Source organism: Molossus molossus, unplaced genomic scaffold (assembly GCF_014108415.1).
Source record: "Molossus molossus isolate mMolMol1 unplaced genomic scaffold, mMolMol1.p scaffold_m16_p_16, whole genome shotgun sequence".
NCBI lineage: Eukaryota > Metazoa > Chordata > Mammalia > Chiroptera > Molossidae > Molossus > Molossus molossus.
Window position 1 is genome coordinate 41,396,444 of NW_023425351.1, and position 14,855 is coordinate 41,411,298.

Sequence of the window (14,855 nt, forward strand, 5' to 3'; positions counted from 1 at the left end):
TCACTTGCTGCTGCTTGTCTTTGAAGGATAGATTCCCCTTAGCTTTTGACGCGGTTTGGCGCCTTTCCCTTGCCGAGGGGGAGGGAGAGGGGGTTTTTAAGTATCTTCTTTGGATATTTTATTATGAAATGGAAGTGTTTTTATGAATTTTATTGACTGTAGCAAATTTTTATCCTGTAAGCCTATTTTAAAAATTGATTTGATAATAAAAACTTAGATAAGCATATAGAATAAAAATCTCAAAGACACGGAATTTAAAATGTGAGAAATTGGTTAATTGTCCTGTGAATTTCGGAGCAATAGATGTGTTTGGCATTTGCTACTACCTTCTTTTCGAATTTTTTTCTCAGCCCCTCTCTCCACTTTCACCACCTACTGGGGTGCTGTGGCAGAATAAGGCTAGCATAGCCCCCTTTGTCAGAAAGTTACTGTACCCAATATTTGTCATTTTAAAATCTTTTTGGTTTAGTAGAGTCAATTTATGCATTTATAATTTATGTGAATAAAAGTTTTGTAATACGGCTTTCTCTGTGGTGACATTTAAAATTGTTAGAAATTTGGCCCTGGCTGGTTTGGCTCAGCGGTTGGAGCGTCGGCCTGCAGTCCAGAGAGACCTGGGTTCGGTTTCCGCTAAGGGCACATGCCTCGGTTGCAGTTTGTCCCCGGCCTGGTCGGTCGTGCGGGTGGCAGCCACTCGATGTGTCCCTTTCACATCGATGTTTCTCTCTCTCTCTCTCTCCCTCTCTCTCCCTCCCACTCTACCTGAACAAAAAATGTCCTCGGGTGAGGATAAAAATAAATAAATAAATAAATAAATAAATAAATAAATAAATAAATAAATAAATAAAATTGTTAGAAATTTGAGAATTAAATTGCTGATAATTACTCCTCACTTTCAGGGATACTTGATTAGCTGCGTTTGGAACTGCTACCGATATATCAATGGCAGGAACAACTCTGACGTCCTGGTGTATGTTACCGGCAATGACACTACGGTAGGTGCCACGTCCTGTACCGAGGAGGTCTCCCCACATTAACTGTGTGGTGGCTTCTAAATGTTTCTGGTGTTGCTATGTTTTTACTGTTGTTGAAACATACTCATGAGCTGCTTAGTCATCAGACGATTCATAGGTGAATGAAATGTTTTATTTTCCTTAAAGTATATTAAAACCCAGATGATTCAACTTCTGGTTTATTTAAAAACTATTACAGATAGCAAATATATGTACCGTCTCCATATTTATATGTCTTAAACCTGAATTATTAAACCACTGGATGTAATTCTGCATCGTATGATTATACTGTCTCACTGGACACATGAAATTAAACCTTGAAATGTGATATTATAGGTAGAGAAATAAGAATGGCACAAGTTAACTATGTCTTTAAAACTTGCCCTGCATATGCCCTGGCTGGTTTGGCTCAGCGGTTAGAGCGTCAGCCTGCGGTCCTGAGAGACCCGGGTTCGGTTCCCGCTAAGGGCACGTACCTCGGTTGCAGTTTGTCCTCGGCCCTGGTCGGTCGTGCGTGTGGCAGCCACTCGATGTGTCCCTTCACGTCGATGTTTCTCTCTCTCTCTCTCTCTGTTCCTCTCTCTCCCTCCCATTCTACCTGAACAAAAAAATGGGAAAATGTCCTCGGGTGAGGATAAAAAATAAATAAAATAAATAAAACTTGCCCTGCATATTAAAACCTCAGTAAAAGAATGTAGATGATCCCTGTCCTGTTACTAGTTGTTCATACTTAAAATTTTCAAACCTCTCAAATAATATTTTGGAAAACATGTATTCACTGGAAGAGTCCCGGAAATCATTTGCACTTTATGTAAATTATTTTAAACTGCCCGGATCATGGTAAGGTAAAAGTATAAGTCCTGTAGATACTGCGTGTCCATTGCCTCTGCATTCAGCACAGGTACGTGCTCACTTAGTGGCTAATAAAAGTGATGGGGCCCTGGCCGGTTTGGCTCAGCGGTTAGAGCGTCGGCCTGCGGTTCAGAGAGACCCGGGTTCGGTTCCCGCTAAGGGCGCGTACTTGGTTGCAGTTTGTCCCCGGCCCTGGTTGGGTCATGCGGGTGGCAGCCACTCAATGTGTCCCTTTCACGTCGATGTTACTCTCTCTCTCCCTCCCACTCTACCTGAACAAAAAATGAAAAAATGTCCTCGGGTGAGGATTTAAAAAAAAAAAAAAAAAAGGATGGAGCTGAGCGTGTGGGATGGGTGGAAATGGATACTACTGCAGGGGATAGAAAGGGCAGGACCGATGAAGGGTGAATATAGACGGTATGTCAAATCTAAATTAGAACTGAGTTCTATGTTTTGCTTTGTTTCTTACGTTCTGGTGACTTGTTCACTCTGTGACCTTACTGAAATAATTTAACCTGTCCCTGCCTTTACTTTCCTGTGTATAAAATGGGAATACAGTAATTTCAACCTTTATATCGGGTATATAGAAGCAAGCTGATGTTACTGAGAACTTTGGGGTCTCTGGGAGAAAGCGTGTTATACATGACTAGCTGTCCTAAGTACTGCCAAGCATTGGTGGAGCCGAGTCAAATACGCGCGGGCAGTGGTTTCAGGAGAGGCTGTGCCGCGATCGCAGGCACGAAACCCAGCGCCCCAGGTGCCGAGGCCACCCTTTCCGGGCCTTCAGGATCGTCTGCACTGACACAGCACACACTGTCTGCTTATCTCCTTAGAGACTTTTGCTTGAGTCAGTAAGTCTCTTTAAAGAAGTCACTTCAAAATTATTGTGATCTTGGTAAAGTTAACTGGCTTAGAGAATTTTTTCCTTTTGAGTTTCTAGGTATTTATCTGTTTTTTTTTTTTTTCTTTTCTTTTTTTTATCCTCTCCCGAGGACATTTTTTCGTTTTTTGTTCAGATAGAGTGGGAGGGAGAGAGAGAAAGAGAAACATCGATGTGAAAGGGACACATCGAGTGGTTGCCACCCGCACGACCCAACCGGGGACAAACTGCAACCGAGGTACATGCCCTTAGCGGGAACTGAACCCGGGTCTCTCAGGACCGCAGGCCAACACTCTAACCGCTGAGCCAAACCGGCCAGGGCTCTAATGAACTTTTTAGAAGAAACTTATTTTTCTCGGTTTGAAAGATTCAAAATTAGATGCGGAGTAACAGTAAAATTTTATTTAGGCTAACATAAACTCAAAATAATTGTGCTTTTTAATGGGACATCCCCAGCTCCTCTAATAATAGATTTCTTTCCCTTAGAAAGGCGTGCAGCTTGGCAGGAGTTTGTAGTGACTAGGATTGGGGACTGTGGACCATGCCAGCTCTGATTGTTCCCTGGTGTGTGATATAAGACGCCAGGGGATTGCTTAGTGGTAGTTGTTGGTCATTATCTCCTCAGTCATTCTGTATCAACTTGCCTTTTTTTTTTTTTTTTTAAAGTTGTTGAAAGTATTACAGATGTCCCCCCTTTTTTCCTCATTGACCCCCCCGCTCCCCCTCCCTCCTGCCTTCCCCACAGTGTTGTCTGTGTCTATTCGTTATGCATCCAACTTGCTATTTTTAAGATAAAGAAACTGAGTTGCTGCTGATAATGTTAACTACTTTGTCAAAGTTCCCAGTGAGCCTTTCATTTTATTTCATTTTATTTTTTTTTGAAGAATGGTATTCCTGGGAAAGGGAGATTTCTCATTTCTCATAACTCAGTTGCATTGACAGTTCAGGCCAAAATATAGGGAATGATCGCCATGTGAAGTCTTAGCTTTCTGACAGTATTTAAATTTAAAAAACAAAGCCATATAATGGTACTGTGGTTGTTTTTTAAAGCATAATTATATATAAAGTTATATAAAATATCTTAATATCAAAATACACAGTAAGTGCTCAGATTTCCAATTGTCTCATAAGTGTCATAATTTTTCTTGCAGTTTATTTGAAACAATCTATGGATCTAGGGGTTGACAAAGTAGGTTTACAGTTGTGAGTATGTGAAAGTTTATTCTTGAATAATTATTTACTAATTATTATTTAAATTTTTTGTTTTTTTTTTAGTGAGAGAGAAAGGGAGAGGGAGAGAGAGAGAACATCAGTGTGAGAGAGAAATATCGCTTGGCTGTTTCCTGCATGTCCCCTGTGGGGATTGAGCCTGCAACCCAGGCATGTGCCGTGACCCGGGAATGGAACTGGGACCTTTTAGTCCATGGGACGACGCTCAACCCACTGAGCCACACCGGCCGGGCTATTTACTAATCGTTGTATTAACTTTCCATATAAACAACTATAAACCTACTTTTGCCCACCCCTGTATGTATATTTAAGTCTCTTAATTTTTTATTGAAGAAACTAGTTTGTCCTATAGAGTAGATTTTTCTGATTTTGGTCCTTTTTGTATTCCCAGTAAAATAGGTCTAGAGGCTTTCCATATTCTTATTCCCATATTTTTACTTTTTTTCAAGATTACTTCACAGTTGATTATTTGTTCTTCCACCAGGAGGCATGTAATATCTGCTTGGTTCTGTCTTTCTGGGATGTCAGCAACCATTGCTACCTAATGCCTAGATTCATTGACTCTTGAAGGGTTATGTTACTATGACATTCTATCATTCTTTTTTCATTTATTAGCTGGAATATTTCTACAAGAAGAAACTTTCCCTCCTGTACTAATAGTCTATCCAGGACTATTTGTGACATGGATAAATACACTTGGTTTTGTTCTCTTGATCAGTTTTCAAAATCATTCTCTAGTGGTGATCAGTGAGGAGTGGGTTTTTTTGGTTTGTTTTTTTATGTGTGTGTGTGTGTGTGTGAATTGAGGTTTTTAAGTAATACATGAACTCATGAAAAGAGCCCTATTTTTTTTTTTTTTTTTTTTTTTAATTTATTTTTTGGTACGTGCCCCTAATGGGAACCGAACCTGGGACTTGTCCGCAGGCCGGCGCTCCAACCACTGAGCCAAACCGGCCAGGGCAAGATTCCTATTATTAGAAGATCCAGAGACGTCGAGCTGAAAAGTACAACTATTTTAATTTTATCACTAAGCCTAAATAAAACTTACCTATTATTGATACCTATTTTGCAACTTTTTTTTTTTTATTCTCACCCAAGGACATTTTTTTCACCTTTGTTCAGATAGCGTGGGAGGGAGAGAGAGGAAGTAAAAGAGAGAGAAACATCGACATGAAAGAGAGAGAGAGTGGTTGCCTCCTACACGACCCCAACCAGGGCTGGGGACAAACCATAAGCGAGGTTCGTGCCCTTGGCTGGAATTTAAACTGCAACTCATTGGTCCGCGGGCCGTCGCTCTAACCGCTGAGCCAAACTGGCCAGGGCCTATTTTGTAACTTTTAAAAGGGGGAAAATAAAAGCTTTCTCTCAAAAGCTGGTACATTATAATTAATATCCTTCTAAACGCTCAAAATGTACTGTGTTTGGCCTTTTGGAGCCTCTTCAAGTCGGTGCCCAGAACTTTTGACACAGTCTTTGATGGCGACCTTGCTGTCTGATGTGACAAGGTACAAGGTGTTCTGTGCCCATCTTGTACATTGCCTGGCCCAGACCTAGAGTCAGCCATTTGTCCATGAGTCACAGCTTCCTTTTGCTGGGGCCATGATCTGGAGTTGTAGGGTTGGAGAACAGATTTGGTTTTTTTGAAACAGGGCTGTTCATGGTTAAAGGTTGTTTTAACTAAAACTAAAGAAGTCAGTCGAAATATGCTGGAGCCTCACTCTGAGATTCTAAGTGGGGGTTGAAATGATAAAGTTCTGTCATTTTCCCTATCTCCATAGCTATATTGAGATCATTGTATAGCTACGCTTATAATAATAAGCTTATCTTTTGTCCAGCTCTGTTTTGGGAATCTACACAGACATAACATGTTGTGTCTTTCACGTACTGATCAAGTATTAGGCCAGATGGCTTTTCTTCCAGGCTGAATCGTCTCAGGGTGACCTCTGGAAAGATACTGGGACTCTTGTTGGTAGAAAATAAGTATGCTTTTTTTCCCCTCTGAAACAATACAGTTTATTAGCCAGATATATACTTTCCCAACTACTACTCACGTAGAATAGATAAGAGTTATTAGATATTGGAGATCATTCCATGGGTGAATCTCTCCTCCAGTTTCCCATCCAACTCAAAGCAAAAAACCTATGAAAGAAATGCCCAAGACAAAATGGTCACAAACTTTTTTTGTTCTTAATGTCTTAAGGTGTTCATATTTTGTTCATGGCATCCTTATGTCAAAAGAAACACCTGCCCTGGCCGGTTTGGCTCAGCGGTTAGAGCATCGGTCCACAGATGGAAGGGTCATGGGTTCAATTCTTAGTCAAGGGCACATACCTGGGTTATAGGTTCCATCCCCAGTCCCGGTCGGGATGGTGTGAGAGGCAACCAATTGATGTTTGTGTCTGTCTGTCTGCCTCTCTCTTTTCCTCCTCTTTTTCCTCCCTCCCTTCCCCTCTATCTAAAAATCAACAGAGAAATATCTCAGGTGAGGATTAATAACAACAACAAAAATTATATTCTAATCTGCTAGAAATGATCTCTCACCTGTATAACTTAGCAGTTATTGTATCCAAAGAGTGTTTGAAGTGGTCAAATCGACACATAGATATTTGAAACCCAAAAGTTCTGGAAGAACATTTTTAAGTAAACCCAGTTTTCATTGTGAACCTGGTTAAGAGTATATTAATCAGTTGCTTAACTGGAATCCTCCTATAACACCAACTGAAAGCAGTATAATAGTCTTGCAGTGAGTTGAGGATAAAATCTCCCTTTATTTTTATTGTTTTACTTTAAAGCACACAGAGCTTGCCTTTTTATTTATCACAAGTGTCCAAAATAGAGTTCATACTGATTTTTACTCTAGGGACAAATAAGACATTGACATTCTTAATTTTTTAAAAATACTTGATTGATTTTGGAGGGTGGGGGAGAAACATCAATGTGAGAGCACGTCAGTCAGGTGCCTCCTGCTCACCCCCTCCTGGGGATTGCAGCCTGAGCATGTGCCCTTGACTGGGAATGGAACCTGAAACCCCTTGGTGCCTGGGTCTGCGCTCAACTACCTGAGCCACACCCGCCAGGGAAAGACATTCAATTTTTATTTATTTTAAATGTTTTTATTGTTTGTTTGTTTTGTCTTGTTTTTTAAAGAGAGAGAGACAGAAACATCCATGGGCTGCCTCCCACATGCCCCCTACTGGGGATCGAGCCCAAAACTCGGGCATGAGAAAGGAACCAGGACTTCTCAGTCCAGGGCATGACACTCAATCCACTGAGCCACACTGGCCGGGCTAATTTTACTTTATTTTTTCTTTAACATTCTAAGAAGTGTTTCTGGGGATATATCTTAAGGGAGTATTAAAAAAATGTATATCAGATGTTTATGCAATATTGTTTAATAATTGGCAACTGGGTTGGTTAAGGGTATATCCTCTTGATAAAATGTCTGTTGTTATAAAAATTATGAGCAGTGTAACAGCAGAGGAAAGGTTTATGTTTTAAAAAGCGGAATATGGAAGCTTATATTTCATTTATAGCTATGAAAAAAATGAAACTGGTAGACACTGATTATAGTAGAAAATTAAGCAGTTGATTTGTTTTTGCTAAAGATCAAAGCAGGAGATACTTTCCTTTCCATTAAGGTGAGGGAGGGAGGGAAGTGTATGGGGGAGGGGAACAGGTGAGTGGGAATCTGAGATCAGAGGTTCTGAGCAGTCCTTCCAGCCCGAGTGCGGCCTACGGAACACCCTGTGTGGGATCTCGAGGGAGACGGTGCACAGTAGGTGGCGAAACACATTCAGGCTTGAGACCTGGAGCCCGAGAAGTGGGGGTGCCTTTGATGGGGTTACACTGGTGACAGCTCACAGTTCATTGCTTCTGTTTCTTCCGGAGTTAAATTAGATATTTCTATAATTGATAAAAACACAGTTTTTTAAAGATATATTTATTTAGACATAGTTATATGCCTATGTGTATATTTAGACATAGTTGCTTTAGATATATTTATTTAAATAGTAGATATTTAAGTGCCCAGAACCATTTTAACTTTAAATTTGGCCTGCTATATTATTTTGGTATTTCCTGCCCAAATATCTCACTAGTGAGGATATTTTGACCCAATTCGAAAGATTTGAGGTATGAATTCTATATTATGAGTATACTCTATAAAATCACTTGAGTAGCTTCTTTGCTGAGAATTAGAGAAATAATAACTTCTATAACATCAAATGAGGACAATTTACGGTAGTTTTGCAGTGAATTGAGGATAAAATTATCTTTTTATTTGCCTTTGGAAATGATTTCTTATTATGGATGGGGGAGGGGTTCTCACTAGAACTCCCCACCACCACCACCACCACCACACCAAATTTGCTTATGTTCTTCCATTTCCTGTGACAGTGGAGTCACTGGATACGGCCACCAATTGTATATTTCACCATTGCTTTAGGTACCTCTTCTGTAGGATGCTGTCAGTTACAAGGCACGGCCTAAATTTGATGGTAAAATGTACAGAACTCTGTGCCAGCGTAGCAAGTAGACTACAAGAATGTGTAAATAAAATGAAGGCTGCAAATTGAGCACTTACTAGATTGTGCCTAAGTGCTCTGTGCCACAGTGGCATTTTAAAAACTTTTTTTTTTTTATCCTCACTTGAGGACATTTTTCCATTTTTTTGCTCAGATAGAGTGGGAGGGAGAGAGAGAGAAACATCAACGTGAAAGGGACACATCAAGTGGTTGCCACCCGCACAACCCAACCAGGGCTGGGGACAAACCGCAACTGAGGTATGTGCCCTTAGCGGAAACCGAACCCGGGTCTCTCTGGACCGCAGGCCCATGCTCCAACTGCCGAGCCAAACCGACCAGGGCTAAAAACATTTTTTTAAAATATGTTTTTATTGATTTTTAGAGAGAGAGAGAGAGGTAGGAACATCGATGAGAGCAAAACATTGATCAACGACCTCCTGCACACCACCTATGGGCACCAAGCCTGCAACCCAACTATGTGCCCTGACTGGGAACTGGCAACTTCTTGGTATGTGGGTCGATGCCCATCCACTGAGCCACGGCAGCTGGGCCAAGTGCTGACCTTTTACCTAGCTTGTTCCTTAGCCCGATCCTTTCCATGCAGCTGTCGGACCTGTCCATCACCTATGAACATTATTTTCCAAATGTTTAACTCTATCCCTGGCCGGTTTGGCTCAGCGGTTAGAGCATCCGCCTGCGGTCTGGAGAGACCCGGGTTTGGTTCCCGCTAAGGGCATGTACCTCGGTTGCAGTTTGTCCCCGGCCCTGGTTGGTCGTGCGGGTGGCAGCCACTCGATGTGTCCCTTTCACATCGATGTTTCCCTCTCTCTCTCTCTTCCTCTCTCTCCCTCCCACTCTGTCTGTACAAAAAATGGAAAAATGTCCTTGAATGAGGATAAAAAAAAAAGAATGTTTAACTCTAGAAGGTCACCTGTCAATTTTCTTTCTTTATTGGGGCTTCTCCTCCTGCTTCAGGATGATCGAGGTACCACACAGCTGTCATCCTGCACCTTGACTTTATTTAACTTACCTCAGTGTATGAGGATGTGGGGGGCAGGAGACCAATTCCTGCTGCTGTTTACCTTGTGCTTTGTACTGCCACCCACCCCACCCTGTCCTGGACCCCAAAATCTCTGGGGACGGTTCTTTGACAGTCTGATGAAAGCTCTGAACTCTCTCTCCAGAAAAATAAAACTTGGCACGTAATTCTGTGAATGTCTTGAAGACATTTATGTAACTTTTATAATAATACTTTTGGAAATGTAATCCCAGCAGCTGTAGAATTCCAAATAAGCCTTTAGTGGCTTAACTCTAATATTACATGTAGTAAAAGTCCATCTCTACCCAAACATTTTCTATTTTTACCAATAAATAGTTCTTTCCTCTTGAGCATTATACGATGTCTTAATATTTGATAGAACGCATTAGTTTCCCAAATTTTAATGGCCCGTGGATATGTGGCCTGTTACGTTTTGCTACCTGTGATGTTAATTTTAGCCTCTCCAGCTGTTCTGTGTGTTGACGTAGCTAAGAAGAATGGAGTTTCCCCAGTAACACTGCATACTGGCCGAGTTGAACCGAAATGGAGGATGAGCTGCATTCCCACCAGCATGCTGTCACCTGTGTGACACCTCTCAGTTAAAGAGACAGTGCAGATAGATAGAGGCTGATCTTCCTAATGGACAGAGGCCTTCTGGGGTCGTTGACAGGAGGGATGTTTCTATCTATGGGAGTTACACTGTCATACAGACACTCGGTAGTCGAGATCCTGTGGAGACAAACTCCAGGGACTTAGGTTAGAATTTGGTTGCAGTGAGTATTATTGGAGTAGGGTCTGTGGCTGAGATCTGTACTGTGTCTGTTTATCCACTTACTCAGCGAGCAGCTGCTGTTTTAACCAGGCAGTGACTGTAGATTGAAGTAGGACGTGGCCTGTATTCTTAGTCCTCAGACATTAGTCATTGTGAATGATTACATTTTTAAAAATAAAAGACTGGGTTTAACTAAGTGCCAACTTTTAAAATGTCAACATAGTTGAGTTTTCACCAGTTTTCTTGTATGGCATCTTCTAACTTAATTGGCCGTACATTTGTTTTCCCAGATGACCGAGTCCTTCGCCGATCTTGGTAGAGAAGGCCAGTAGCAGGTGTTTTCAGTCGGGCTGGAACAGAAGCAGGGTGGCAGTCCTTACTTCACCAGCCCTTCTGTGAAGTCACCTATAACATTAACATTGTTTAGATTCACAGATGACACTGCCCCCTTCAGAATTAAAACCGGTGTCATTTGGCGATCTTTTTCACTGAAGTAATCCAGGGGGACGAGGAACGAGCTGAGCGGAGGCTATTGTACCATCGGCCTTCAGTGTCTGGTCACGGGGAAGTGTGGATGAGCATGTGTCCGAGCTGTGTCTGAGCCCGTAGTGCAAGGGGACTCTCACCTGCACTGGACTGTGTGCATACGGTCCAAGGCAGTAGAGGATTTGGTGGAAAAGCCATTAGAATGTTGAAATACTGATGTAAGATGAACCTTTAAAAGAAGTTTGAAAATAAATAGTAAGAGACAGTGATGAACACTGAGGCAAATTTTCAGCACCCCCCACCCCCCAAAGAAAAAATTGTGTTTGATCTTCTGTGAACATGTTGGAGAGTTTGCGTATTGCATTTTGCTCTGGAAAATAAGTTGGGTATGATGGCTGGTTTTAGTCCCTTTTAAGTAGTAGCTCCACTGTGTGTTGGGACAGCTTCTCCAAGGCTAGAGATGGAGATCAGTCAGTTGATTGTTGGACAAGGGGTGGAATGAGGCCGAACCCATTTGCACAGATCCCTGGGTTCCCGGAAGGTGCTCCATTTTCAAGCTTCCCTTCCTGACCTTTGCTCTTCCCTCCCTGCCTACCGCACTGTCCTCTTCACTCTGTGCTTGGTCCTAGGTGTCCTCCTGAGAGAGCCCCCCCGCCCCCACCTAAATTAGTCGTCCCTGTCTGTCCTGCTTGAACATCTTGTCCACACCACGCTTCTGTGGTGCTCAGGGTACCTGATTCACCTGGCTCCCCTAGACTGCACTTCCTTCAGGTGTGTTCAGGTTTGTGTCACCGTCGCTGAGAGCCCCGCCATACTACGTGCGGATGGTTTCCTCTTGGTGGGGCACTGGCCATGCTCCCTGCCTTGGCTCAGCGTCCTGTGCTGAGTGTACTGTGGGTACTCCTTCCCTCTCTGCAGGGCAACAACTGGACATTGGCCTGGATTCTGTGCCTTGGTAATTCCTGAGGATGAAAGACTTAGGGCCCAGGCACAGTGTCACCCCCACTTTGGGACAGGCTGTGAAGCAGATGGGACGCTTCTCCGGCCTGTTGACCCTGCTTGTGTGTTGCTGTGAGTTATCCATTTGGCAGCTCCCTAATTGTAGGCTGATTGGAGCTGGGTGTTACATGTAAATATTCCTCCTTTACCAGCAAACCCACTGATCAGCCTTGTCGGTGGAGGGCATTGGAGGAGAAAGGGGTTTTCTCCTCCTGGCTCCTGTGTGCATCTGTAGTGTTTGGATCCTGTTGGCAGTGCCCCCTGAGATGCAGGGGGGACAGCAGCAGCAACACCTCCTCTTGACAGCCTTCCTGGCAAGCACCCCCTCCGGGCAGTCTCCGGGGTGTGGCCCCGCCCTGTGCACGGCTTCCAGCACAGCTTTCCACTGTCCCGGCGGGTGGTCCTTTACACGTCAGCCTCCACCTGCTGGCCTGGCCACAGTGCTCGGCTCTCAGCCTTGGAGAGGGGCCCCTTTCTGCGCCGGCCCTTTCCCTGAGTGCCCTCGCTCAGCACTGATGTCACGAGTTCCCGTAGCTCTTTCCTTCGATCCCGTCAATAATTCTTTATTAAACTTCCTCTATTCAAATTACTGGGTGCTTTTGTCCTCACATTGGACCCCCCGGGCGAGGTGCCTTCAGTGCCAGGCTCCATCTCCCCACCGCACGGACCATCCAGATTCCCTCAGGCCAGCCTGGAGGCTCTCCCGGCAGTTCGTCCATGTTCTGAGCTCTGTCGAGTAGGTAGTGGCCCCGCTGGGATTAACTGAGGCTCACAAACTTCGAGTCTTTTAGTGTTATCCCACTAGGAGTCAAAGGATGGATAAATGAAAATTCATGAAATTGATAAACCTTTGCACTTTAAGTGATGTCCATCCACAACAGAATGTGATTTGGTTTTGTTCTTTTGATTTGCAAATATTCCTTCTCTTTCCACAAAGCACTTGAAGTGGGTAACTTTTTTTTCATCTCATCTCTGAATTCCCAAGGGCAGAAACTGTGTTTCATTTTAATTATCTTGAACCCACAATGCCTGTCACATAGTAGGTGCATAGCAAATGTTAGCTGACTGATTAAAAGGCTAATTATATTGAGTTGGCATTCTCTTGTGTTTTGTTTTCTATTCCAAGAAAGCCAAAATCAGCTGATGTTTTCTATGAACGTTGACAGTTCATAGACAGTTACAAGTAGTTGTTTTAGTACTTGAAATGTGAACAGCTAGGTTATCAATTTAGCGTTTGTTCTCATTTGTTTTTCTCCTGCCGTTTACAGATGGTATCTGCCATGTCAGGTGGGCACCAAGCAGTGCGCTAGGCATTTCATAGTCTCTCATTCTCAAGCACCTTCGTTTTACAGATGTGGAGTTGAGATGGAGTCCCCTCCCCAAGACCACACGGACAAGTTGTGTCTGAGCCAGGCCTGGGGGCCATAGTGATCCCCAGGCCCTTGTGTGCTCCACTCGACTGTCCGATCTTGCCCGAGTGGTCCCTGAGTCGCTTGGTGCCTGCCCTGGGTGTGTGCGCCCACGGGCGGGCACAGCACCTTCGGAGCCTCCCCGCCTCCCTCCTCTCCTGCACACGGCCCGCCGGCTCTGCAGGCGCCGACACATCTAGGCACGTGACCAGGACTTGGAAAACGCTGAAAGGGCCAAAAGTCGCCTCTCGTTTGCCTCTTTAAAGACTCAGACAGTCTCCCTGGCCAGGTAGCTCAGTAGATAAGAGTGTTGTCCCAGAACACCAAGGTTTCCGGTTTGATCCCCAGTCAGGGCACATGCAAGAATCAACTAATGAATGCTTAAATAAGTGGAACGACAAATCGATGTCTCTTCTCCCTGCCCCCTTCCTCTCTCTGAAATCAAGAAACAAAAATTAATAAAAAATAAACAAAGTCTCATCAAAGTCGAGCTACCTGTTGGAAATTGAAATTGGAATAGGTTATGGGAAACATTTAATTACATAAAAGTTCAATTAAAGTTAAAGCTCAGGGGAACATAGGTGCACTTTCCAACACTGACCCTTGCCTCTTTTTCTTCTTAGGTGCTGTTACCCCCGTACGATGATGCCACTGTGACTGGTGCTGCCAAGGAGCCGCCCCCACCTTACGTGTCTGCCTGAGCCTGAAAGGGGCGGGGCTGAGCATGAGCTTGACCTCTCAGACACCTGAGCAATAGTTCTTTATTTTCACTTCTCAGATGAGCTCTCTGGGCTTTTTTGTTGCTGAAATGCTACACTTTATTCTCTTTAGTGTTAAGTTGAAACCCTCTGTAGTTTTAAACATATGCTTTAGCTAGAGCACTGTGACAGGGCAGGGGTAGAGTTCCTGTGGGGTGGGGTGCAACGGGCTCCCCTCGTCTTCCCTGGACTCCCCAAACACTGAGACGTCCCAACAACCTGGATGAGCCTCGAGTCCAAGAAGTCTGGTTTTGTACGTCAGGCCTCAAAGTTGGGGGAAAAGGCACCTTTTTTTTCCCTTCTCTGTTTTTCTTGAATGTGTAAAATAAAATCAAAAGTAGACACTACTTGTCTGAAGCCACTTCAGTGTGTTGAAGAAATCCTTATGGGAACAGGGATGTCAATTGTGAATCATTGCTCCAGTTAGGTAAACGGGAGTCCATGTATGCGTATACATAAAACGAGTTTCCTGAAGCCCCTTTGTGACTTAAATTCAGTGACAATTTGAATTTGCTGGTCAGGGATTTTGTCCATGGGCTAAATTGAGGCCCTTCAACAGTCGCTGGCAGTAAGAGAGTCACCGCCTGTGGCTGTTCCGTCGGCCCCTTACGGGTGGACTGATACGTTTGGCACTGTGTGGTGTCCGGCGCGCCCTGTCCCCTGGTTTCCTGTCCCTGCCAGGGCCCCTTTCACTAAGGGTTCTGTCCTGTGCTGGTTCACGGAGCACGTCCATCTCACTTTGTAGGGTGGCACTGTGACATGTATGTACCTGATCATATAAAGAAGGTTTTCTTCTCTCCCTGCAAGTCACATCCTACAACTTGGAACTTCCAAGTATGTCTCGTCATCTTTTAAAGTGAGTGTAAAACGACCCTCAGAAAAACGAGGAAGGGC

At 43.7% G+C, this 14,855-nt stretch overlaps 1 protein-coding gene across 1 annotated transcript in view; it reads left to right on the forward strand.

The window, feature by feature from the left end:
* The window catches only part of LAPTM4B (lysosomal protein transmembrane 4 beta), a 60,753-nt gene extending 46,438 nt beyond the window's left edge, over positions 1-14,315 (forward strand). The window contains 2 exon segments of the mRNA XM_036264045.1: positions 900-995; positions 13,827-14,315. Of these exon segments, the coding sequence (XP_036119938.1) occupies positions 900-995; positions 13,827-13,904 (174 nt within the window). The 3' untranslated portion in view covers positions 13,905-14,315.
* The last annotated feature ends 540 nt before the right edge of the window (positions 14,316-14,855 follow it).